The 25,862-nt window shown below is 41.8% G+C and overlaps 1 protein-coding gene across 1 annotated transcript in view; it reads right to left on the reverse strand.

Moving 5' to 3' along the window:
- cadps2 (Ca++-dependent secretion activator 2) overlaps positions 1 to 25,862 on the reverse strand; it is a 271,611-nt gene that overhangs the window by 3,085 nt on the left and 242,664 nt on the right. Inside the window, exon 25 of the mRNA XM_083973873.1 lies at positions 11,554 to 11,661. Within this exon, the coding sequence (XP_083829999.1) occupies positions 11,554 to 11,661 (108 nt within the window). The remainder of the gene's footprint in view (positions 1 to 11,553; positions 11,662 to 25,862) is intronic.

Genomic DNA, 25,862 nt, shown 5'->3' on the forward strand with positions numbered 1-25,862 from the left:
TCAGTACAATCTCATTTGAACTCATGTGTTTAACTTGGATGGATGTTCCGACGTCATGGAAACACACCGACTGTTTTCTTCAAGTTTCATCAAGAGACAAATTAAACTCAATATATCAACCACAAATGTCAGATGTTGTGAAACCCTAACCCTTTGAAGTGAAGCGTCAAAACGAGGGCGATTGATTGCTCAGACTTCAACATCCTGAAAAAGAACACGTATATAAAACCTCATGTCAACGATGTTACAGACGCCTTTCAGGTAAGGAACGGTCGCAGCGCGTTCCTTCGCCTACAGTTAGACGGTTAGAAGTGATGCTGCTGAGACGCCTCGCTGCTCGTCGACACGACAACAACAACATCGGGTCAAATGAAACTCAAAGAGGACCAACACACATTTACTTATTCAAAAGGCACCGATTTACTGGGGAACTTGTGAATGCTGCTCGTCGGGGGGGGGAAGGGTCCGTGACTCGACTTTGAACTTCAAAAGGAGGAAACAATGAAAAAATAAATCATGTTCCATCTTTATAATCTTCATTAATCTCTCCTCCCGCCACCAGAGGAATCAAACGCACCTTTCCTCACCTGAAGACTGATCCTCACTTATATCAGCATTCAGCAGGCGGCTGGTAAAATGCACATGAGGTTTTTTTTTGTATTGTGTTGGCAGTCAGTCAGACAAGAAGAGGAACGCCCGGGGCCGCGGCGCTGACACAGTAATGACCTGTAATATTCAGATCTGCTGCAGCGGCCGTGGACAGACTTAATTTCACCACTGACAAGGACTGTAATTACCTTCCAGTTTAAGAGAGAGAAAAACAGTCCAGAGGTTATTTCCATGCACTTGACAAAAGTCAAAACACGTCCGTGATCATTCTGGGGTCACGCAAATATTTGAATCCAGGGTATTGTGAGAGCGCCGTCGCCGCCGCGTAATTACCTCCAAACTGTGAAGCGGTTTTACCTTCAAACTAGTTAAATGTCAAACCAGCACACACAAAATAAATTGTACGTTACCCAGGGGTCGCGTTAACCGGATATTTTCCGTCATTGACCGTTTTTTTAAAACGGTGACGGAAAGATTTTGAGGCCATCCGTCATTTTGACAGATTGCAATTCACACCCATGGCTGTCTGGCCATGTGCATTTGTTTACACTGAAGCCGGCGGATAATCAATAAATGGAGCGATGGATAACGATATAAAATATATACAATGTCACAAAGTCACTACGGTGAGAATGAGATAAAACATAAAAATAAAAAAAACCTCACAGCTGGCTGGTGCGCTCAGTAGAAAAACGCTGTAGTACCTCCTCTAGGCCTGTGTAGCGCTGCCACACATAAACACTAACAACAGAGAAGAAGACAGAAAGCTTCCCCGCAGTATTCAAACTCCTTCAAGTGGATTAAATGTTGATGGGAGTCGTGTCAGTGAAAATATGACGGTCGATAATGATTTAACGGGCGAGATTCAGCTGCAGTGTCCGAGGGGCCGACAGTAGTCAGCTGTTAAATTACGTCCATAGACTGAAGCTGTAGGCTACACAGCGGTGTGTCTCGGTACAGGTAGAGCAGTGGGAGTTTCACACACTCGCCGCACACAACTCTTCTAAAGGTAACGCTATAAACCTTCTTTTAATGTATTCTGCCCGCCGTGGCATTGTTTATAACACTTAAAGCTGCGTGTGGTTTTGTCCTGTCTGAATTTGTGCTGCATCTGGCTGTGTGGTCTAGTAGCAGTTCTTTCAGTGATGCGCAATGGCTGCGTGCGTGCGTGCGTAAAAGAGAGAGAGAGAGAGAGAGAGAGAGAGAGAGAGAGAGAGAGAGAGAGAGAGAGAGAGAGAGAGAGAGACCCCCGCATTCACTGAATGACCCCCGATTAGATGTGATCCGACGCCGACTCTGCTGCGGAGCATTCTCTGTTCAATTTGTTTGGACTTGATATGAATTAAAAAAAAAAAAATTAAAATTAGTGCTATTGAATATGTCATTATTATCATAAAAAAAATTAAAGTGACCGGTAAAAATAGATTATGACGGAATTTTTATGACCCCGTCAGTCAAAATGACCGGCAACGAAAAAGTCTAGCGCAACCTCTGACGTTACCTCGGCAGCTACAGTTCAAGTTTAATCAGTTCTGCCCCAAAATGAATAAGCACAGGATGATGTTTGTTCAGAGGAACTCTCACTCTGCTGCTTCAGAGAGACTGATCCAGAATCAGATGTCAAACGTTTCACGGCCCCGGTGTCGACTGGGTGAAGTTTCTTCTGCTTTATGTTGTTGTCAATATTAAAGGTTTTAATAATAATGTGCATGACTTTATGGCAGTTAAATATGTTTTATAGTGAAAGGATCAAATAGAAAACAGACCGGAGGTCAGAGATCTGGAAGGTTTCAGGTCAGAGACTCAACTTAAACTTAACGAGGTCGATGTGTATTTTATAATCCAGGGACTTTGTTTGTGTTGAAACCTTGTTACTGTGACTGTTTGACTTTCTGCAGAGAAACGACTTTTTAATTAAAGAGTTTTTAAAGGGATAGTTCACCCAAAATTGAAATTTCATTTCTCATTATCTCCTCCCCTTCATGTGGACTAAGGGCTGGGAGAAGTTTCAGAGTCCTCCGTGGCTTCTCTGAGTTACAGGGGGTCTCGGCGTAGCAGTGCATGTCCATATAACGGTTGCAAATGGATACCAACTGTCTTAGTAACAAAAAGACACACCAAAAAACATCCAAATACCTCCATGCTGCTCGTATGTAATGTCCGTCTTGTATTGAAGCCCTGAAATGCGAAATTGTCCCGAAAAAAATTAAATAAGTCTATATTTCAAGCTTGTTTTGTAGCGGAAGCTCCTCTTCCCGGTTCGTTACATTTGGACGAACTGGGAAGAGGAGCTTTGAGAAGCTTCCGCTACAAACAAGCTTGAAATATAGACTTATTTAATTTTTTTCAGGACTATTTCGCATTTCGGGGCTTCAATACAAGACGGACATTACATACGAGCAGCATGGAGGTATTTGGATGTTTTTTGGTGTGTCTTTTTGTTACGAAGACAGTTGGTATCCATTTGCAACCGTCATATGGACATGCACTGCTACGCCGAGACCCCCTGTAACTCAGAGAAGCCACGGCCCTTAGTCGACATGTGAGTAGATAATGAGTTAAATTTCAATTTTGGGTGAACTATCCCTTTAATCCTTCCTCAGAAACATGTGGATGAAGACCAGAACCAGAACCAGAACCAGACGCCATCTCACTTTTACATTCTTCATGTTTCTTTTTTTCTCATTGATTTGTCTGTTAGCATTGTAGCTTTTAGCTCGAGGTTTCTCAGTGTGTCAGTGAGCTGCAGAACTTCAAGGTTTCTCTTCACTGACACATTTTAACTTGTAAAAAATGCATCTTAAATGGAATTTGCACAAACAGAGCTTTGACCATAGATCAGTGTGTCCACCACTGTGTCTATATTTGTAATTAAAAGCTGAACTGTCAGTGAGATCAACGACAATTTGATAAACACTCTCTGTTGTCATCATGTCTACAGTATACATACATCATGTAGGATACGCAAAAATAGTGAAAAGGAGATGAAATAATCAAGAAACATGAATCCGACCCTGAAATTTCAATTAATGTATTTAGAAAATAACAAACACAAGTTTAGACCTGATGAAGGTTCAATGTTTAGATGTTTCTTTTGTATTCTAGGATCTTTAGCCTTATTATTATGGGAGAAATATAAGGAGACAGTGAAGAAGGTCGAGGGATCGGGGTGAAATGTTCATTTTTAGTGAAAGATTAAGTAGATCGTCTTTTTAGTTTAGTTAATTGATGAAAGGTACAAAGTTTTTTTTATATATAGCTATGAAAATGTTTGTTATATTAAAACCCAAATATCTGAAACCTGACGTAGACAGATGGAAGACAGGGGATTAACCAAAAGGTTTGTTTAGATGTTTTTTAATAAATGTAGAGTTTTGTTCATTGAAACTAATCTAAAGTATTGAGTTTAACGACTGAAACTCCAGATGAATATTCACCAAATACTTATATTGATATCAATAATCCCTCAGAGGAGCATGAGGACGGTTTGAGACCCTCCATCATCTCTTCATCTCTTCTTCCTTCTTTCTTTTATTCTCCTCACTAATGGTTTTTATTCTCAGATCTGGGTCAACTGATACTTGAGGATGTTGAAATTACCGGATGATATTTGCTGCTGCTGCTCCTCCTCCTCCTCCTCCTCCTCCTCCTCCTCCTCCTCCTCAGTCAGTGGTTTATTTCAGACTTTTCCTCCGAGCGACTAATCAGCCGCCTGACGTTTCCCTCGCGAGCGGCGTTAACTGTCGTGGAAATTGAGTACGAAGGCGCTCCTTAATTGAGCCAATTAGAGGACGAGAGTGAAAACAGATGGAGGGAATATGTTGGAGGAGGAGGGGGAGGGCTGCACGGCATTGTGGGTCAGGAAGAAATATCTATATGATGAGAGGGGGGTATTCCCTGATGTCATTCAAATAATTGACAGTAATGATTATTTTTGTTGAAGTAGAGAATTTAAAATCTCATTTTAAATAAAAAGATGTTTTATAAAATGAGATACATTGGGGGGACTGAGCCTTTTCCACCGCTGCCCCCAAACCCATCCGTATCTGCACACACCTCCCAACATACAACACAATGCTCAAAACTCACCTTTTAAATGAGCTATTAATATATAATTTTTTGTTTTTATACTGTTTTATTGTTGTTTTTAATCGTATTTCACTCTGACTTCGCTCTATTTTATACGACGGAGTATTAGGGCCACATTGAGAAAAACACAAAAAAAAAACACAGACTTCAAGAATAAAGACATACATTTACGAGCATAAAGTCGTAAATTTACAAGAATAAGTCGCACATTTCCTACGAAAAAAAGTCATAACATTATGAGAATAAAGTCGTAAATCTACGAGAATAAAGTTGTAAATTTCCTACAAGAAAAAAGTCATAACATTACGAGAATAAAGTTGTAAATCTACGAGCATTAAGTCGTACATTTACGAGAATAAAGTCATAAATTTCCTGTGAGAAAAAAAGCCATAACAATTCGTAAATTTACGACTTTATTCTCGAAGTTTGTGATTTTTTTAATCGTCAATGTGGCCCTAATACTCCGTCGTAATTTTTATGATTTTTTAAGTGTAAAGTGTCTTTGAGCATTTGTAAAAGCACTTACAAATAAAATGTATTACTATAATTATTATTATTATTAAAAATTAGATTATTTGCATTTGTTTTGTTTTCCTGGTTTTTTCTGTAGAAAATAAAAATTTCAGCTCAAACTGCAGAATCCGTCTCGTCCTTCGTCGCCACCTCGACGGTCTGCGACGGTGTTTCCTCCTCGTCTCGACCAATCACAAGCATCTGATCTGGGTCCTCGTTAGGCTGCTTCATCAAGCTGATTTAGCTCCTAATGTGAAGAGGATGGAGCTGAGTGTGTGTGTGTGTGTGTGTGTGTGTGTGTGTTACACTTCCTGCTGAGCTCAGATAAAACCATCCACATGTTCACAGCTGTTTGTCTCTAACGGCCTCGTTCTGAAGAAAAGACGTCGTAAATAAATTTGACTTTGACTCAGAACAAATGCTGGTAAACAAAGACAAGTGCATACCCATAATGCACCTGGCAGGAGGCCTGATGCTGCTGCTGCTGCTGCTGGCTTTACTTTCCCCCCTTTGTTACACACAAACTGTCTGAGTGTGTGTGTGTGTGTGTGTGTGTGTGTGTGTGTGTGTGTGTGTGTGTGTGTGTGTGTGTGTGTGTGATACAACTTGAGTGGAGACACTTCGAGGCCCCGTCGTCGCCTCCCCCTCGGTGCATGACTGGACGCTTCTGAGCTCTATTAGACTCATTCTCCACAACCCCCCCCTCCCCATTCCCCCTTTAAACACACATTCACTCACTCTCACACACACATACACACACATACACACACCTTTACACACACACACACACCTCAAACCCTCAGAGGAGGCGGCGTGCGGCAGAAATCCATCGCTCTGCTTCGTGCTGCTAATGCGTACGAAGGTCTGAGCAGCCATGTCCGCCGCATTGACTCACGCCGCTCAGCCCAGACGTGTTTGACAACTCAACACTAAAATATTCTTTTAGATCTGAATCCTGGCGGGGGGGCGTCGGGCCGAGAGAGAGAGGGATAGATAGAGAGATGGATGAGAGGGAGAGGGAGGGATAGATGGATGTAAACGTTGTGTTTGTGGCTCCTGCAGAGCGAACCGACAGCTCTCGCCGTTTCCTAAGTGATAAACAGGTCAACAGAAGCAGCCGGTGTTTTCAGCCTCGACGCGACCTGCTGCTGCTCTGAAACCGGAGAATCGAACTCCACACAGACACACAGCAACATCTGGAACATCTGACTGAGACACAACCACAGCTGATACAGTATAAAGGTAGATGTTTGTGTTAAAGCTCCATACAGTATAAAGGTAGATGTTTGTATTAAAGCTCCATACAGTATAAAGGTAGATGTTTGTGTTAAAGCTCCATACAGTATAAAGGTAGATGTTTGTGTTAAAGCTCCATACAGTATAAAGGTAGATGTTTGTGTTAAAGCTCCATACAGTATAAAGGTAGATGTTTGTATTAAAGCTCCATACAGTATAAAGGTAGATGTTTGTATTAAAGCTCCATACGGTATAAAGGTAGATGTTTGTGTTAAAGCTCCATACAGTATAAAGGTAGATGTCCATGTGTAGTGTGATTATAAAGCAGCTCTAGGTTCTATATTAATACTGTGAAAGTATCAAAGCCTCAGTCCACAGAGAAATGCACACAGCCTGTATTCAGAAACTGAGCCTTAAAACCAGCCGTCAGGACTTCCTGTCACTTTGTGATGTCACAACTAAGCCCCGCCCCCTCACCACCTGGACAACACCATCCAACAACTTGCAGGATTTGGTTTCTCTGAGTGTTTTATTCTGAAATCTACTCTATTTTTTTATTGGATCATTTCAGAAAACACTAGAGCTCCAGAGGATCAACACTTCAAAATAATGAAGAGGAAGACGGTACTTTTCTTTAGGAAAGAAAAGGTTCCTAAAAGTTCATGAAGTTCCTAAAGTCAGAGGAAAATTATGCAAATCAGGCCGATGACATATGGAAAAAAAAACAATGGAGGTCAACGCTCTACACCTCCAGTCCAGTTGGTGGCAGTAAGAAAAACACAAATCCTTCTGGACATTATCTTCTTCATAAAAACTGAACAAGGTTATCGTCGGCCCATCTGTCGTCCATTTTCTTCTCTTGAAAGTTCTGCAAAGTGCTACCTCAGGGTCTCTATAGCCGCGTTTCCACTGCAGGAGTTCCTGGTAAAAGGAGGGGGTAGGAACTTCTACAGGACCCGTCCTCTCCTCTCTCTCGGTGGCCGTGTCTCCACTGCAAACAGGACCCACCGGGCTCTGAAGGCCACGTGCAACAGTTTCGATCATTGTGTGGTCGTTGTGCAGCGTTTTTTTTTTTTTTTTTACTGCTCTTGTTGTTGTTTTTTGTCAGTATAGACGCTTCCTTAAAAAAATAAATAAAATGCCGTCTCGATCGTCACGTAATCCCGCGATCGCCTATATACCACTCTTTTTTTTTTTTTTTACCAGGCCTACTGCTACTCTCGTCTTTTACTGAGTTATTCTCTCTTTTTTCCGGCCGTTTTTCCGTTTTTAGTAACGTTGGGTTGTAAAAATGCATCTTATTTTGGTGCTTTCTCTTAAGGGGTGTTCACACCAAACGCGATGCTGCGTTGTCGCGCGTCGAGATTACATGTAAAGTCAATGCACAGACGCGATTAGCCGCGAAATCGCGCCGGGCGACGCGATACGCGCGTCACACGCGACGCGATGCCGCGAAAATCGCGTCAACGCCCGAGTTGAAAATATTGAACTTTTGCGGCGACATCGCGTGACGCCGTGATGCGACAGCATATCAGCGTTGAGATTCTGACACAACAATACACTGCTACTCACCGGGGACAGATGGACAGGCACTCCGCAGCTGAAATGAAGCGCCTGTAAAACTTTAACTTAGTTGGTGTCCTGCCTGGAGATCCTGGCAACAACCCTAGCAAGCAAGTCCTCAAACTGAGCAACAGTCAGTCTGAAGTAGGTACAACGGCCGCGACGCGATACGTAAACGGGGCTGAGCGGAGTTTTTTTTACCTGCTACACCAGGGACCTGTTGTTCGAAAGTAGAATAAAGATATCCAGGATAAGTGGAAAAGCCAGGTTGGACAAAGTCTCATAAGTCCATCCTGGCTTAATTGGTTGTTGGAACGCCGAGCCAGGCTGAGGAGGGGTGGCTTTGTCAAGCCAGGTGTAACTAATTCTCTCATCAGTAGACCACAGAGATTGATCACAGATTCACTGATGAGAGGACAGGTGTGGCCACTTTCCTCCAATCAACAGCGGATCTTAATGCTGATGTCAGGGGACACACCTCTCTTAAAAAAAAAAAAAAAAAAAAAAAGCACCGCTGCTGTCGTAAAGCTCAGAGAGAGCGCAGCGGACAACTGCGGACTAATTTAATAATCCAAATTTATAATCACAACTCAAGTTCCTTTCACAAATTAACAGTTGTGCACTTTGCCTTAATGATGAGCAGTGGAAGATGATTAATTGCACAAATTTGAAGTAAAGTTTACAGCACATGGCCAAATGTGCAACAGGTGAAAATAAATTAAATATTAGAACATTATGCTGTTTGGTGCTTCAATAAATTGCCGATAACAATGATGACATGGTCTATAAATTATTTGGAAGGTGCTCACACTCATTCAATTTTATTCTTATTTTCTTACCTCAACCAATATTTAGGCCAATATAATCATAACATAATTTATGAAAATAATTTTGAAGGCCTAATTATGAAAAAAAAAAGCCTAATAAATATTGTAAATGTTTCATGTTTTTGATTATTGTTAATGCATTTTATTTGTTTATAATTCAGGCCAATATGTACATAAGAACATGTATGAAACACATTGATTTCTGATCAGAGTGACTGCTGACTTCACAGATAAAGACAACAGAATCAACTAAGCCTGGCTGTTAGCCTGGTCTGGAGCAGGCTAGCTGCAGAGAATAAATCGCCATAGTAACATGACCAGGATAAAGGTATCCAGCTTTCGAACAACCGACTTGAGGCTAAATTCAGCCAGGATAACCAACATATCCCGGCTTAATCCCTTATCTAGGTTTCGAACAACAGGCCCCAGGACCAGGACGTCAAGGATCAGCTTCACCTCGTCCATTGTCAAGCCTAAAATGAGTGCACTTCATGTGTCTCAACACATTTTTACATCCGTCCTGCTAGCTGGATTGACAGTAGAGGGGAGGGGGGGGCGCGATGACGCGATGACGCAAATTTACACAAAATGGTCACGCGTCAAAACACGAGCGATAGCGCGACGGATTCTCATTTGTCGCGCGAAAAAATCGCGTTCATCGCGTTTGGTGTGAACACAGCTTTAGCGTCACATGATCCTGCTTTGAGTCTGACCAATCAGCACAGAGTAAATCTCAAGCCCCACCGGGAGACACCGTAAAATTACCCCCAAGTTCCTGCAGTGGAAACGCGCCTTTATATGGCTGTAGGTCAGTCACCCCGGAGCTAAATAAAGACCCTGGTTCCTGCAGGTTAAAATGCACGTAGCTCCTTTAAAAGGTTCCTGGAGGTTTCAGATGGGAGAGAATCACAGACCCAATCACATGAAGAGAGGATCTCCACTCTCCTCCCGCTGCCTCTGTCCATCAAACTCTGTTTATGTTCCAATGAGCGCTCGACTCTTCTCAGTGGGTCGGACAGAATCGGTGAACGCAGGATAAACACGTTTCCTGCTGGTTCGTATAGTTGGATAGACTCACCCTGACTCTGATCTGAGGCTGACGGGAGGCGAAGCTCTGATCAGCCAGAGATTGAGATCAGACGGGGGGGCGACGATGACCGCTGGGCGCCACGGTGAAAGGAGGAAATAAGCGAGCTATAGAGGAGGACGTGAGGACGAGTTCGGGGGAAAACGCTGCTGAGAAACGACAAAGAATCACACGGACATCGGAAACGTCTGAGATCCCAAATAAACCCTGAAACGTATCGAGGCATAAACAAGCGAACGAACGGTGCTTTTTAAAAAAAAAAAAACTCTGTTTAGATGCTTTTGAATCACTTCTGTGAGAATTGGTGATGATGTGTTCGAGGACCGTTCAGATAAACGCAGGTGCTCTTGAAGAAAAGGGTCAATACATGAGAGGAAAGGAAAAACTTTAGGTACTTTAGGAAATATTGTTTGGTTATTGGTTAAAAAAGCCTCACTGAGTGAACACCAAGCAGCAGAAGGTCTTTATGAAGGTGGACAAACATCTACAAGACAATTAAAAACCTTGGAAAGGAGTGTCACTCCATTGTTATTAAGCGAAACACACCTTTTTTGTGCTTTAAGGGGGCTAGATTTTAGTTTAGAAAGACGACGATCAGCTCTCTCAGTTAAAGTTCTGGGGATGTTGAAACATCTTAAAGGGATAGTTCAACATTTTGGTAAATTGGCCCATTGCCATAATCCCTATAGTCATAGCAGTAGGTTCGTTACCTTTGTCGGTGCAAGCTATTTTTAGAACGGCGGAGCAGAGCCGTGAGCTGCTCAGAGCTACGCTACGGAGGCTCATGGGATTTCTTGGTTTCCCTCATCAAACTCATCAAATACACAATCCAACAACTCCACAACGCTCTGGTGGACAAGTTGTGACCTGCACATTCACCACGCTATGAGATAATAACACAACGTTACCAGACGTCGTTTTAGAGGGAAATACAGAGACTGCTTGATGAAAAACTGTCCCTGAAGGCAACGCACATCAGTGGTTTTGCATGAATTTACCTCTAAAACAACTCTAAAAATAGCTTGCACCGACAATTTAAAGGTAACGAACCTACTGCTATGACTATAGGGATTATGGCAATGGGCCAATTTGCCAAAATGCTTTGGCTAAAATCAGCAGAAACCTGTAACCAGCAATGAACGACCATGCGTCAATGTTTTGTCTAAACTTTTGATCTTATCTGTTACTTCACTTCACCAGGTTTGGGATCAACCTCAACCTCGAACAAACTCTGGTCGGTAGTTGTTTATCATTATAGTTCAGGTCAGATTTCTATTCTGCTATTTATTTCTATCCGCTGGTTTTGAATGGATCACATTGTATCTGTGGCTCTAATAGTTGGATTTATAACGTATTGTCATGTTGTCGTTCCGTCTTCATTGTTCTTCCTTCGCCTGCCCAGGGACGACACATGCAAATGAGCTGTCAGCTAAACTCTGGAGCGACTGTCGAGTTGTGCGACGTCCCTGATGAATGAATAAACAATGAACTGAACTAATATAAACTGTTGACCTGAGTAGAAATGTTCCTTCTCAGTGTGGGTTTTTTTTTTTATCTGATGAGACCATGAACGCAGCTCAGCTCACGATCCACTGAGATAAAGAAGAACGAAGGAGCAGCAGCACTCACGTCAAACACCTCCTCGATGTAGAGCTCGTCGTTGACCCGGTCCCGCAGGATGTCCTGGTTCTGCCGGACGAAGGTGATGTAGGTGTCGGCCAGGTCCATCCCTGGTTTCTGTGGAGGGAGGTTTAGTTTAGTTTATCAGTTTAAGAAGGGACAGTGTGCAATTACATTAATCATTTAAAGGAAAAAAAATGAAAAGATGGTTATGTAGTCCCTACACATAACATAAAGGTGATAAAATACACAGAATACAAGCTACTATACAAAGATGAGGCATAAACAGAAACAGTTAGACAATGGACAACACTTAGACAACAACATGTATGAGGCAGGCAAAGTGCAAAGTGCAAAGTGCTTATAGCAGCAAGATGTTGATTGTCATATACTGTATGTGTGGTGGACAAAGTGCAAAGTGCTCATAGCAGCATGGTTATTCATAGTATTGATAGTAATAAATAAAGTAATAATAGGTAAAACATGAAAGTGGCAACAGTGGCAGACGTACGTAATACCAACGATGGTTTTACTTGGAGAAACCTGGTTATTCAGTTTCCCTGTATACATGATAAATACAGTATCCCGGTTTCTGATTACTGCGTCTTATGTGCGCATGCGTGTTTCATGTTTGTTGTTTACAACAGGAAACACAACTGCGAGGAAATATGTACAAATCAGAAAATGTACAAATTAAAAATGCTGCCATGTTATATATAACTTAATAAAAGAAAAGAAAATTTAATGCAGACTGATCGGTTCATTGTAAAATATTCATTTATTGGTGTAAAAGTGGTGATTTGATTTGACTGTACATAAAGAGCCCCGAGGCAGCGCTGCTCCTCTGTCCAATACACACATGAAGCTTCACTTTTCATTCAAACAAACTAATGCGACTGCCGCAGTTGTTACATTTCATCAATGAGACCAACATTTCTCTCCTAAAAAGAATTTAACCAGCCGGTGGCAAACCTCAAAAAACCTGCGGGTAAGTTAATTAGCGATTGTTTTGTCCCCCGGGGTGACGACGTAGGTTGGCCGGCCGAGCAGCTCTGCAGACTGGCTGCTGCCTCTGTGAGCTTCACTTTCTCTGAAAACAGCCGTCATTTGGATAAACCAACTGCACAATGGGGATCTAAACAGCTACTTTCTCGCATAAAAAAATATAAAAACTTAATAGTCTCCTCGTCGCTCCAGAAATATGCTCTTGTTGTCGCCGCCATTTTGTTAATAACGTATCTATGGTAACGGTTACGTCAGCTGGCTGAGCAGCTTTCAGATATCGGGGCAGGGTGTTTACATGCTCCAGTATCCTGGTTTCTTTCGGAGTTCTCCAGGCAGCAAAATCGGGTTTCTCAAAATCGGAATATGGGCTTATCCCGATTTCTGGAATTGGGAAATGGTGTTTACATGTGCAAACACAAAAACCAGATACTTAAAACCCCAGATCAAAACCAGGATACTGAAGTCCATGTAAACGCAGTCACTGGTGAAAACTCACCAACAGATCAACAGAAAAAATCCTCAGTCCTAAAACTTTGCCAGTTCGTGATTCGACCCCAAAAAAACATCCAGGTTTATTTTGTTTCTGCTGAAGTTCTCACTCTTGTTTGCGCCGCCAAAAATATTTCAGGGTCAATCAAACAAACTCTCTCAGTTAATTGAGTTTCTCTCCGGGTATTGATCAAATTCTAAAGAGAACAAATCAGGACTTCAGGGCTTCGCTGCGACTGCGTTGACCTGTGGCAGCTTTTAATTTTTGTGGAGTCTTTGTAACGCGTTGGCTGTTTATTACGCTGTCGCCTTGAAATGAAGTCAGTTTTTATTTCTTCAGCCCCCCAATTCATAAACGAATGTAATGTCAAGGCACACGGCAGATTAAAGTCAAGAGGAAGATTCAGACTCTTCTCAACATTTAGATTTAATACAGACTCATCCTGAGCTGAGGTGTGTGGACGTTATCGCTGACAGATTGTTTCCCACTGATTGATCTGGAATAAAAAACATGATGCTGGAGACGTGAAGCAGCAGCTGCAGCTCCGGAGGAAACATATGTCTCCTCTTATAAAGACTAATTCTGCATGAAAGCACTCGTTAATTAACTAGAACATATATTTATGCATGTGACTGGACGTGGCTGGAAGATTAACCAAAGGGTACGAGCTCCTAGACACAACAGACACCGAACGATTGATTATTTATTTCTTTTCCATAAAATTTACGAAAATGTTTGGACTTTTCCTCCATAATATTTGTATTAGCAAACAACTGATTTTTACCCAGTGACGACGGTCTGGAGTTTGTCGGCGAGTTGGACGTAATGTTCAGATTTATTAGTATTTTTCTAAACAGAAAACTTCATAAAAAGAACTTGATCGAAAAAAAAAGGTAAAAAAAACTGTAACAAACAGCAAGAAACTCAAAGATTTTCACATCAACTCGGAGAAAAGCAGCAAAATCCTCCACATTTATGTTCAATTATTATCCAGCTATTGATCGATTTAATCAGCCGATCGTTCGAGGTCTATATATGAATACTGTCGGAGGCAGCGTGGCTTTTGAACTGTTCAACATCCAGCGCCAGTTAACTCAACATGTGTTTGGTGAAGAGACTCGTGAGTAGGTTGATCTGCAATAAAAATGTCAGGCTTCACTTTAAATGAAGTGTCAGAGGAGCACCTGAACGCAGCACGACTCTCTCAGATGTACGAGTCGATTTCTGATGGAAAATGACCAAACTGATCTGATGCAGGGTCGTATGGATTTAAATTCAGGGATGTTTTATCAAACAGGAATGTAAGAGATGGAGTTTGACTCAGTTTTCTGATTTATATCATCTTATTGATTTATTATTTCAAGTCCATGATAAATTCCATTACATCCAGGCTTCAGGAGTGCAAATGTTTTTTTTTAGTTTTTTTTTACTAATATTGTAAATTCTTTTAACTAATCTTGAAATTTTAATTGTTATTTGTATTCTATTTGGGTTTTTTTTTGTCTATGATTGTGTGTTGAAACGTTATGTGCTGCCATTCTTGGCCAGGTGTCTCTTGCAAAAGAGATCTTGGCTCTCAATGGGACAAACCTGGTTAAAGGAGATATCAGTGAAATGTTTTTGTTAATATAAGTCCTAATTAGTCATATTTTCCGTCAGCAATCACTTACATAGAGTGTTTCGACCGGAACACGAGTCTCTCCGTCACTCTGCTCTGCTGTAACCCGAGGAGAAAACATTTCTTCTGGGATACAAGTGTTATCCAATGAGGAGAGAGAACGGCATGAAGGGCTGTGTGTGCAGCCAAGGGATGCGCGTGAATGTGGTGACGTAGCACGAGGACCAATTGATGCCTGACAAGGGCGGGGGCTGCTAACTCATGGTGCGTTCAAAGAAACTCGTACTTTGTGTTTTTCCTTCCTGTGAAGTCATACCAGTTCGATCTGGTACGAGTTCACGGGTCGGAAGTTACGAGTGGCCGTTATAGGGAACTTTCACAGACAACAGGATGGTAAAAACACGAGCTACGGGTTACCTGGAACGCTACCAAGTCGTAGTTGTGACTTGAAGCTGTAACTTACGGTTTCAAAAGCCTGCCTTAAACGCAGCATTAGCCGAAACGGCCGCGAAGCTGATATCTGCTTTAAATAAAGGTTATAATAATAATAATAATTAGTATTTATCTGTTTTTTATGTGTGAAAAGGTTCAGTAAAGATTGAGCCCACTGGTTTAAACTCCCGACAAAATGTTCGACATCACCTGCTGCTTCCTGGGTGAAAATAAACCTCTGCAGTCTGAGCTGAAGACGAAGCAGCAGGAAACAGGATCGGCAGCGGTTTGTGGGGAGACGTGGCTCGTTCACACTCCCTGTTGTCATGGAAGATTACCACCGTAATGCTTATTGTAATTACTTTGACATCTTTCACACCCGCTCTCTCTGAGCCGGCAAGCGTTGGCCCCCGAGGGTCAGTGGTGGGGGGGTAGAGGGGGGTAGAGGGGGGTTTATGCTGCTGAGCATCAAGTCCCTGGTGGTACAACAACGGAAACGGAGCCTCCAGAAGCCCAGAGACCTGCTGGCTTCACTTAGAGGCAGAAAAGGCAGAAACATCCAGACTAACTCACCACGTCTGACTGCAGCAACAAAACAAACTCCACACAGACTCCACATCACTTGACGACGTACAGTTTGTCATTTGGCGGCGGCCATGCAGCTGTCACACGCCCACGCACACACACACACACGAGCAGCTGGAGGAAGCAGCACTTAGTTGGCTGACAGAAGATCCATCGCCGGCAAACTTTTTGACAATCAATTAATTGCTCAAGTGGTTGAAACTTCTGCTGCTGTTTTTTTTTCTTTTCTTTTTTCTTCTTTTCGTGCATTCCTGGAAATATTGAACACATTGTTGTGTATGTGTGTGTGTTCTTGTACTTAGTACGTTGTGAGGACCGTCGAGAGTTTTTAACCAACAGACTGAGGACATTTTTGGGAAGTGAGGACATTTTGGCCGGTCCTCACTTTTTCCAAGGGCTGTTTGAGGGTTAAGACTTTAGGTTATAATTAGGTTTAAATTAGGTTCAGAGTAATGGTTAAATTGACAACGAGGAGTTTTGGAAAAGCGAAGTGTTTCCACACTACATTTATGAGCCTCCGCACCGTGAAATTCTTTGACCGGTGCAAGACAGACTCATGTTTTCATTCATCAAGAATTAAAGTCAGAGGTTGGAAGACGATCACATACCGTCGTAGTTCCCACCATAAACGGAGATTCGGCGGCGTTATTCTCATGACTCGCCATGAAACCTAAAGTAAAGAAACGCTGGTCGGCTCGCCCAGCGTTTCCACCACCACTAATAATAACAAAATAACCATAGAGACAAAACGATATATTTATCGAAAATGGACCATTAACAAGTGGTAACGTAGATTCATCCACATTAATATGAGACTTTTTTTATAACCAAATAGAAACTCCTCGTTGTCCCTTTAAGAGTAATGGTTAAGGTTAGGGTAAGGGGCTAGGGAATACATTATGTCAATGAGTGTCCTCACAAAGATAGCATTACAAGGACGTGTGTGTGTGTGTGTGACGGTGGAAAACAACAACAGTCCCCAGCAGCTGCTAACCGCGAGCGACAGACCGAGATCAGTCAGAGTCGAGGAGCCGTGATTCAGACGGACTGACGAGAGCAGAGAACCTGCAGATACACAGGGGTTAAAGTGAGGTCACATGGCTGCAGGGGCAACGGGGTGGGGAGGGGGAGTGGGGGGGCAATGTTCATCCACACCGAGCGAGAGGAGACCGAAGGAGGAGGAGGAGCGGCCTTGTGATTGACAGGCCTGTCAGAACTCCCATAATCCTCTGGAGCGAGTGGCAGGTCGAGGACGATGTGTGTGTGCGTGTGTGTGTTACAGCTCTTGTCATGTTGTTAACACACACACACACACACACACAGACACACACACACGTTGAGGAAGTTCGTTAGCAGGTGATGAGTTCAGGTACCTGCTGCCACCTTTTCAGACTGAGGCTGAGTGTGTGTGAAGCCTCGACGACCTCGAGGCCAAAACCGTCTCAGCTCAGAAGTCTGGTTCAGTTTTAAAGAGTCAACGCTTCAACTGACTGTCGACGACTGTCAATAAAGATTCATTGAAGGAGGTTTGTTGAGCAACGATGTCGACAAGGCAGAGGATCAACAGCCAACTCTGCTTCAGGTCTGGATTCACTGAACCTCATAAAGCACCAGAAAGAAAAGGAAAAACACACACACAACACAAATTCAATGACAAATTCTGGGGTACAATAAAGCGAAGGACCGGTTACAATAAAGTGAGGGACCGGTTACAATAAATCGAAGGACTGGTCACGATAAAGCAAGGGGCCGGTCACAATAAAGCAAAGGACCGGTCAAAATAAAGCGAAGGACCGGTTACAATAAAGCGAGGGACCGGTCACAATAAAGCGAAGGACCGGTTACAATAAAGCGAAGGACCCGTCACAATAAAGTAAAGGACCGGTCACAATAAAGCGAGGGACCAGTCACGATAAAGCGAAGGACCAGTCTGGGGACACGATAAAGCGAGGGACCAGTCACGATAAAGCGAGGGACCGGTCACAATAAAGCGAAGGACCAGTCACAACAAAGCGAGGGACCCGTCACAATAAAGTAAAGGACCGGTCACAATAAAGCGAGGGACCAGTCACGATAAAGCGAGGGACCAGTCACGATAAAGCGAGGGACCGGTCACAATAAAGCGAAGGACCAGTCACAACAAAGCGAGGGACCCGTCACAATAAAGTAAAGGACCCGTCACAATAAAGTAAAGGACCGGTCACAATAAAGCGAGGGACCAGTCACGATAAAGCGAAGGACCGGTCTGGGGACACGATAAAGCAAGGGACCAGTCACGATAAAGCGAGGGACCGGTCACAACAAAGCGAGGGACCGGTCACAACAAAGCGAGGGACCGGTCACAACAAAGCGAGGGACCGGTCACAATAAAGCGAAGGACCGGTCACAATAAAGCAAAGGACTGGTCACAATAAAGCAAAGGACCGGTCACAATAAAGCAAAGGACCGGTCACAATAAAGCAAAGGACTGGTCACAATAAAGCAAAGGACCGGTCACAATAAAGTGAGGGACCCAACACAATAAAGTGAGGGGCCGGTCACAATAAAGCGAAGGACCGGTCACAATAAAGTGAGGGACCCAACCGTTAAAGTGAGGGACCGGTCACAATAAAGCGAGGGACCGGTCACAATAAAGCGAGGGACCGGTCACAATAAAGCAAAGGACCGGTCACAATAAAGCGAGGGACCGGTCAATATCACATGATTCACATGGACTGTTAGCTTAGCATTAGCCTTTAACCTTTAGTCCGTCACTTTGTGTCCTCCAGAAACAACTTCTGTTCTTCTTCAGTGTTGTGAGTTTTTGTGTTTTTTCTGAATTCGTAGCACCTTAGTGTTTTCTGTGTTGACCTCTCTGGGCCACCGTAACAACACCCACGTTCACAAACACTAACACGAATCCATTAAAGGTCCAGTATGTAAAATGGTCGTAAAACCGTAACATCTAGCGTTTAGATTCTAGTTTGCAGCCATTTTACCATATGTCTGCCGTTTCCTCCTCCTTCTACGTTGGTTTATTTACGAATGTTAAACTCTTGAAACGTGCTCTCTGGTTGGCTGGATTTTCCGTTCAAACATGGCGGTGCAAGATGGCGACACTCTCTGTACATGTAAAAGAATGATTATAAGGCTACAAAAACCAAACAAATTTTATTTTATACCCTTTTACCAGGGATGTCAGGGTGACAGGATGAATTTGCCAAGAGTGAAAATTACACAGGAGCCAGAAGAACAATAATATTGTTCAAATTGCAAGTATTTTTCTCAAGAAATTTCAGTTTGTTCATAACATGTTTCGTAAAAGGAGGGTTCATTTGCACTAAATCAAAGGGAATATTTAGAGTTCTTGTTATTTATAGTTTATTATATTATTATTTTCGGCCCACTTGAGATCACATTGCGCTCTATGTGGCCCCTGAAATAAAAAGAGTTTGACACCCCTGACTTATACTAATATATTCATGGGTGGTATATTCAGATTTTGCCAATAAACCTTGACAATTATTACACACTGGACCTTTAACAGATGTTTTTTTTCCATAGTAGACCCAGACCTCCATCCCCCCAAAAACAAAACAAAACAAAACAAAAAAAAGATAAAGGTGAAGTCAGAATAAATCAGTTGAAGTGGACGAGGTCAAAGTGGGAGAAGGAGAACAAGAATCTGAGCTACAACAACGAGTCACCGGCAACAACATATCACTGCCCCCACTGTCACTGGAGACGTCAATATCCTCCTCCTCCTCCTCCCTCCATCCCCTCCCTCCTTCCCCTCCAGGCTTAGTCTCAGTCGTTTACCTCTCCTTTCTCCGGCGCTGACGAGGTGACAAAGCAGCATGACAGATCCGAGATGCCGGCACAGTTCCAGCCACCGAGATTAAGACTTTTAACACGACAGGAAAGAAGAGGAAGAAGAAGGAGAAGAAAGAGAGAAAGAAAGAAAGAAAAAAAGAAAGAAAACCACACACAACACAACAACACAGAAGCAGCTCAGCTCTTGTCACGCTCTCCTTCACTTCACTGTTTCTTCACTTGTAGCCAAACACCAGTAATCCTCCTCCTCCTCCTCCTCCTCCTGGATAATGGCCGCCTGGCTGCTCGTCAAACATCTTGACAGCCCCAAAATCAAAAAATTATTAAGTGTAATATTAAGTCTTAGTCAGATTGAGACAGGGAGGGAGGGAGAAAGGGAGGATGACTGGAGTGGTGTCGTTGGTAATGAGCAGTTAGAGGAGGAGGAGGAGGAGGAGGAGGGCAGTGAAATGCCAGGTAATTACGCATCTTTACCGGCCGCAGCTTCCTGCTCAGGATTCATTTGATTCCTGCCAGGTGCATGTGTGTGTGTGTGTGTGTGTGTGTGTGTGTGTGTGTGTGTGTGTGTGTACTGTATGTGTGTGTGTGTGTGTGTGTGTGTGTGTGTGTGTGTGTGTGTGTGTGTGTGTATGTGTGTGTGTGTCATTTCCTCCTTAATTTAAAAACAACTGTGTTCACGACACTAAAATACAGTAGGTCATCATCATCATCATCATCATCATCATCATCGTTACACACTGACCTTCAGCTGCAGCCGCTGATGCGTTCACTGACTCACTCACAGCTCAGGTTTGTTTTGTGCAGCAGTGAAGAGACTCAGGATCTTTTTTTTTCTTAAAGGTCAATGAGACTAATAACAATAGTTTGGAGAATAAATATACATATATCTTAAGTTTTTATTTTAAATGTAAACGTCTGAGTCGACTTATTTAAAATAAAAATGAATCTGGAGCAGTGAACAGGTAAAGATACCAGTCTCATTCCACATCTAAAACTTAAATAAAACAAAAATGAATGATATAAATATAATTTAACATCTTTACAGCTGTTCCAGATGTCATATTTAATGTAAAAAAAAAAAATCTGCCAACTGATAATTAATAATCCAACATGGATCCAGAATATTTTCCAACTCTTTCCAACCTATTAAAACTATGTCACGCCCTTATTTTGAAGTTGTATTGTTTTCCTCATGTAATTAACTTTATCATTGTTTTGTATGTGACACAGTGGAATATATTTTAAATATGAAATGTTCCACACGTGTTTGACACTTTGACAGATTTTTTTTTTTTTTGGTTTGTTTTAAGTAACTGAAAGTCGACTTTTTGTCGTCGGTTTGTTTTGTGTTGTTACTGTTGCTGTTTTTTCTTAGACCAGCCCAGTGTGTTGTTGTGCGCTCGTAGCTGTGGTGTGATTGTGATCATGAAAAATGAAAATATACACAGTGAAACACCACAGAATCTGGAACAAAGACCTTTGCAGATCTTTTTGCTTTTATAAAAACTGTTTTTTTAACCCTTTAAGAAACCAGTTGGTGCGTCTATTATAGATTTCATATTGATCTTTGTTGGGCTGAAACTTGTTGTTTTTTAAAACCACAGGTGACAGGACTTTACTGTTTCTTTTGGTTTTGATGTAGGTTTTTTTACTGAACCTGTGAAGGAACATTATCAGTTTGTTAAGAAAGGTTATATATGATCAACAGTAATATTATTAACGCTGATAGCAGTGATAATATTAAAGGTAACTGTGTTTATCCTGCTGTTGTAAGTAGCTGCAGGGCTGAACGATAAATTGTATTTTCAACGCCATCGCGATACGAACATGTGCAATTATTGATTATTGTTGTTTTCTGTTGTGTGCTATGCTCAGTAATGCATTGCATTGCACTTATTGTACTGCCTGAGTTGTCAATGCTTTTCATGTTGTAGTATTGTGTGTTGGATGTTGTACGTACAGAGTGACAATAAATTTCCCTTCAGAGGGATTAATAAAGTAAACCAACCAAACAACCAACCAACCAACCAATAAAGACACCACAAAAGTTTGTTTAAAATGCGATGAGTAAGGTACTGTAAGGGTTAAATTAATGTTCTGTTTGATTAATCACTAATGTGCAATTTGTTCAATAAAAGTGTGCTGAAAATGATTCTATTCAGTGTTTGATGGTGGTTTCGATTAAAGCAGGAAGACTCAGGATACTTCAGTCATATTGTCGTCGCATTACGGTGTCGTTGCAAATCGCATATTTTGCTGATATCATGAGTTATAGTCGTAGTTATAATGAGGACTGCGCGGGACAAAGAGGACGTGGACGTGTTTGTCCAGACTGGGCTGCAGCTCTGTGCTTCTGTTGGACTCGCTGAGGAGCCAGTGACGGAGAAAACTCTTCCAATGTTTGTGTTCCTGCTCTGCCAGTGTGCATATGTCTGACAGGAGAGAGAGAGTGTGTGTGTGTGTGTGTGTCTTGGCCATAACAGGCGTGAACACGATGCAAAACACACACTGAACCTCCTAACATAATATACTGTAAATATTACATTAAATGAGAAAGCAACTCCTGCTGTTTCAATAAAACTCAAGCCATGATAATTATACTGTGTATGAACAAATAGATTTTTGTAGATATATCAATATGTGATGTTGACAAGCAGAGCAGTTAGTTCATGTCTTAACTTTCCTGACATTTCACAGCGCTAACAGCTGCGTTACAGAGATGTGAATTCACTTATCACATTAAAAATATGTCTGATGATTAAACATCTCAGCTCTGATGTAAACCATGTTGTTGTTGACAGCTCTCGTTACATCGGTTCAGCTTCACCGGGGTCAGAGGTCGAACAGCGACGTGGCTACGACTCAACGGAGGAACGCTGGAAAACACAAGTTAGCTAATAGCGTTAACTAAGCTACAGTATGTAGAAAGAACCAGTTCCAACTTTATAAACATCAAGGGAGTGGAGAAGAAAGGTTTTAAAGACGCTCGCAGATGGAAACTAGCTTCTTAGCTAATACTGGCACATTTACAGTAATGTTGATTAATGTAGGCTACACTGTGCATTGTAAAAATAAACAAATTATATTAAAAAAAAAAAAAAAGGTAATAAAGGGGGTTAACAGGTAACACACACATCAGCTCAGTCCCGACAGCAGCAGCAGAAGAAACCCTTTAAGGCTTTGTAAGATTTAGCGATTACAAAAAAAGCTAAAATATTAGCATTAGCATTAGCATGGCCGTCCATCCGAATGGGAACAGACACGGTTTAGCTTGAGACAAAAGACGAGTCATTCCAACTATGGACGATGGGGTCACAGGTCAGTCTAAAAGAATGCATAATAATCACGCAACAAAAATAAATAAATAGCTGCATTAAAGATGGTTAAGGTGGAAATAGCCTACTGCATAGTTCCTCTTTAAAAGGAATTAGCATAAATGCGTTAACGCGTAACTAACCGAGCCCTTGAACCAAACAAAGCAAAGAAAAAAAGCAATACCATGAATAATGTCTTGGCTCTAAAACAAAATGATCTTGAAAAACTCGTCACTGTTTTTTTGTTTTTTTTGTTACTGATCGGCCAATGAGAGGAGCTCTCCTTCTGTCGCTTGCCAAATAACATCATGTGCTTGTGTTAGCTTCACTGCAAAAACTCAAACTCTTACCAAGAATATTGGTCTTAGTTCTAGTCAAAACAAATCTCATTATACTTAAAATAAGACTCAAAACATAAAAAGTAGCTTGTTTTTAGACACTTTTTACTTCTTTTAAGCATATTTGCACTTGAAATAAGTAGAAAAATCTATTATTTCAAGTAGTTTAAGTGAAAATGATCTAAAAACAAGATCATTTTATGGTGATGAGTCTTATTTTAAGTGGAAAGAGATTAGTTGCGAGTAGAAATTAGACATTTTGACAAGAAATAAGACAAATATTCTTGGAAAGACTTTGAGCTTTTGCAGTGTTGTTGTGTCCTGATGTTCAGTTGGATAAAAAAAAAACTCCCACGCTGACAGTAACGAGTTCCAAACCCTTGAGTCAAAGCTTTCGTCTTTTCGTGACAAGGCTCGGGGGGGGCGGGGCCGTCTGGCGAGATCGGCCGAGTGGCCCCGCCCCCTCCGCACCTGGAAAAGAGGCTTAGCTGCGTCGGGTTTCCCTCCACACAAAAGACCAAAAGGCCCAGGTAGCGGTTACATTATAATTTCAGAGGAGGGGAGGCGGCCGAGGAGGAAGTCTGGACTGGAAACCAGAGAGCATGATGGGATATGTGGGACGTGCCGCGGCGGGGCAGAGGATTAGGGAGGTTAAGTGAGGTCGAGCTCAGGACGTCCTCACTCAACAGCTGCTGCTTGTTTCAGAAATCAAACGTACAAAATGAAAACTGTCAAAGGGATAGTTCACCCAAAATTGAAATTGCACTCATTATCTCCTCCCCCTCATGTGGACTAAGGGCTGGGAGAAGTTTCAGAGTCCTCCGTGGCTTCTCTGAGTTACAGGGGGTCTCGGCGTAGCGGTGCATGTCCATATCCAACGGTTGCAAATGGATACCAACTGTCTTCGTAACAAAAAGACACACCAAAAAACATCCAAATACCTCCATGCTGCTGGTATGTAATGTCCCTCTTGTATTGAAGCCCCGACATGAGAAATTGTCCCAGAAAAAATTAAATAAGTCTATATTTCAAGCTTGTTTTGTAGCAGAAGCTTCTCGAAGCTCCTCTTCCTGGTTCGTCAAATTTGGACGAAACAGGAAGAGGAGCTTCCGCTACAAACAAGCTTGAAAAATAGACTTATTTAATTTTTTTCGGAAAACAATTTCGCATTTCGGGGCTTCAATACAAGACGGACATTACATACGAGCAGCATGGAGGTATTTGGATGTTTTTTGGTGTGTCTTTTTGTTACGTTCGCTGCATGGGGATGTATTGATTATGTTTTCTGATTGATGTTATATATGTTCTTTTGTCATGTCATGTTGTATGTTCTTTTGTCAAGTTGTTAATTGCTGTGCATGTTTGTAGATTGCCTTGGCTAATAACTTTGTAATTTTAATCATATTCATATTCTGTTTTTAGGGTGACTTTTTAACATCCGTCTGGGGACTACAGATGAAAAATAGCCTCTTGGCTAATTCTGGCGCATTTACAGTAATGTTATTAATGTGCACTGTCCCTGTTTTCAAATAAACTTATAAACTAAACGAAGACAGTTGGTATCCATTTGCAACCGTTATATGGACATGCACTGCTACGCCGAGACCCCCTGTAACTCAGAGAAGCCACGGAGGACTCTGAAACTTCTCACAGCCCTTAGTCCACATGAGGGGGAGGAGATAATGAGTGAAATTTCAATCTTGGGTGAACTATCCCTTTAATTATTAGTTTATTTATTCAATCCGACCATTTCAATCGTTTTAAATACCACGATGTGAGAAAAAAAAGGTGTTAAAGACAAAGAAGGTGTTAAATAAAGACTCAAGTCGTCTGAGAGTTGGTACATTAAAACGAGGTTTCTTAATGAAAGCTCCGTTTCCTCTTCATGCTGACGACTTATCGGTTCATATTGAAACCTCGTTGTTCCAGCTCATTAACAGATGGTGACCTCTGACCTGCGCTCTCTCAAAGACGTCCACCAGTAGAGAGCCGAGGCCATCACACCGACCACTTTTTATCGTCTTTTCCTTCGCTGCTTATGTGAAAGTGCGATCATCATCTTCACAGCGGTGTGATCTTGATCTCAGCGACTTCACCTGATTAAATAAAAGTCAAACGGAGCGTTGATGAGTCGACTGGTGTCACTGTTCAACATGAAGCTGCAGCGGAAGCTTTAAAATAATATCGTATATCATATTCAATATATGACTTTAGCTCTCATCAGTGACTTCATTTTCACTGATCTACTTTTGTCTGGTTTTTATTGTGTGTTTATTGCTTCCACTCTCTAATTGTACGTATTTATATTAAAGTATACACTGCAAAAACCCCAAATCTTTCCAAGAATATTTGTCTTATTTCTTGTCAAAATGTCTCATTTCTTGTCAAAACTAATCTCTTTCCACTTAAAATAAGACTCTTCACCTAAAAATGTACTTGTTTTTAGATAAATTTCACTTGAAATAAGTAGAAAAATCTGCCAGTGAAAGCTGTGCTTGTAATACGGAAGAAAAACTTGCTCCACTGTCAGATTTTTCTACTTATTTCAAGTGAAAATCTGCTTGAAAGAAGTAAAAAGTGTCTAAAAACAAGCTGCTTTTCATGTGATGAGTCTTATTTTCAGTATAATGAGATTTGTTTTGGCTAGAAATAAGACAAATGTTCTTGGTAAGATATTTGAGTTTTTGCAGTGTATTGTTAATTTCACCTTATTTGTGTTATTA

This window comes from Trachurus trachurus, assembly GCF_905171665.1.
Source record: "Trachurus trachurus genome assembly, chromosome: 6".
Lineage (NCBI taxonomy): Eukaryota > Metazoa > Chordata > Actinopteri > Carangiformes > Carangidae > Trachurus > Trachurus trachurus.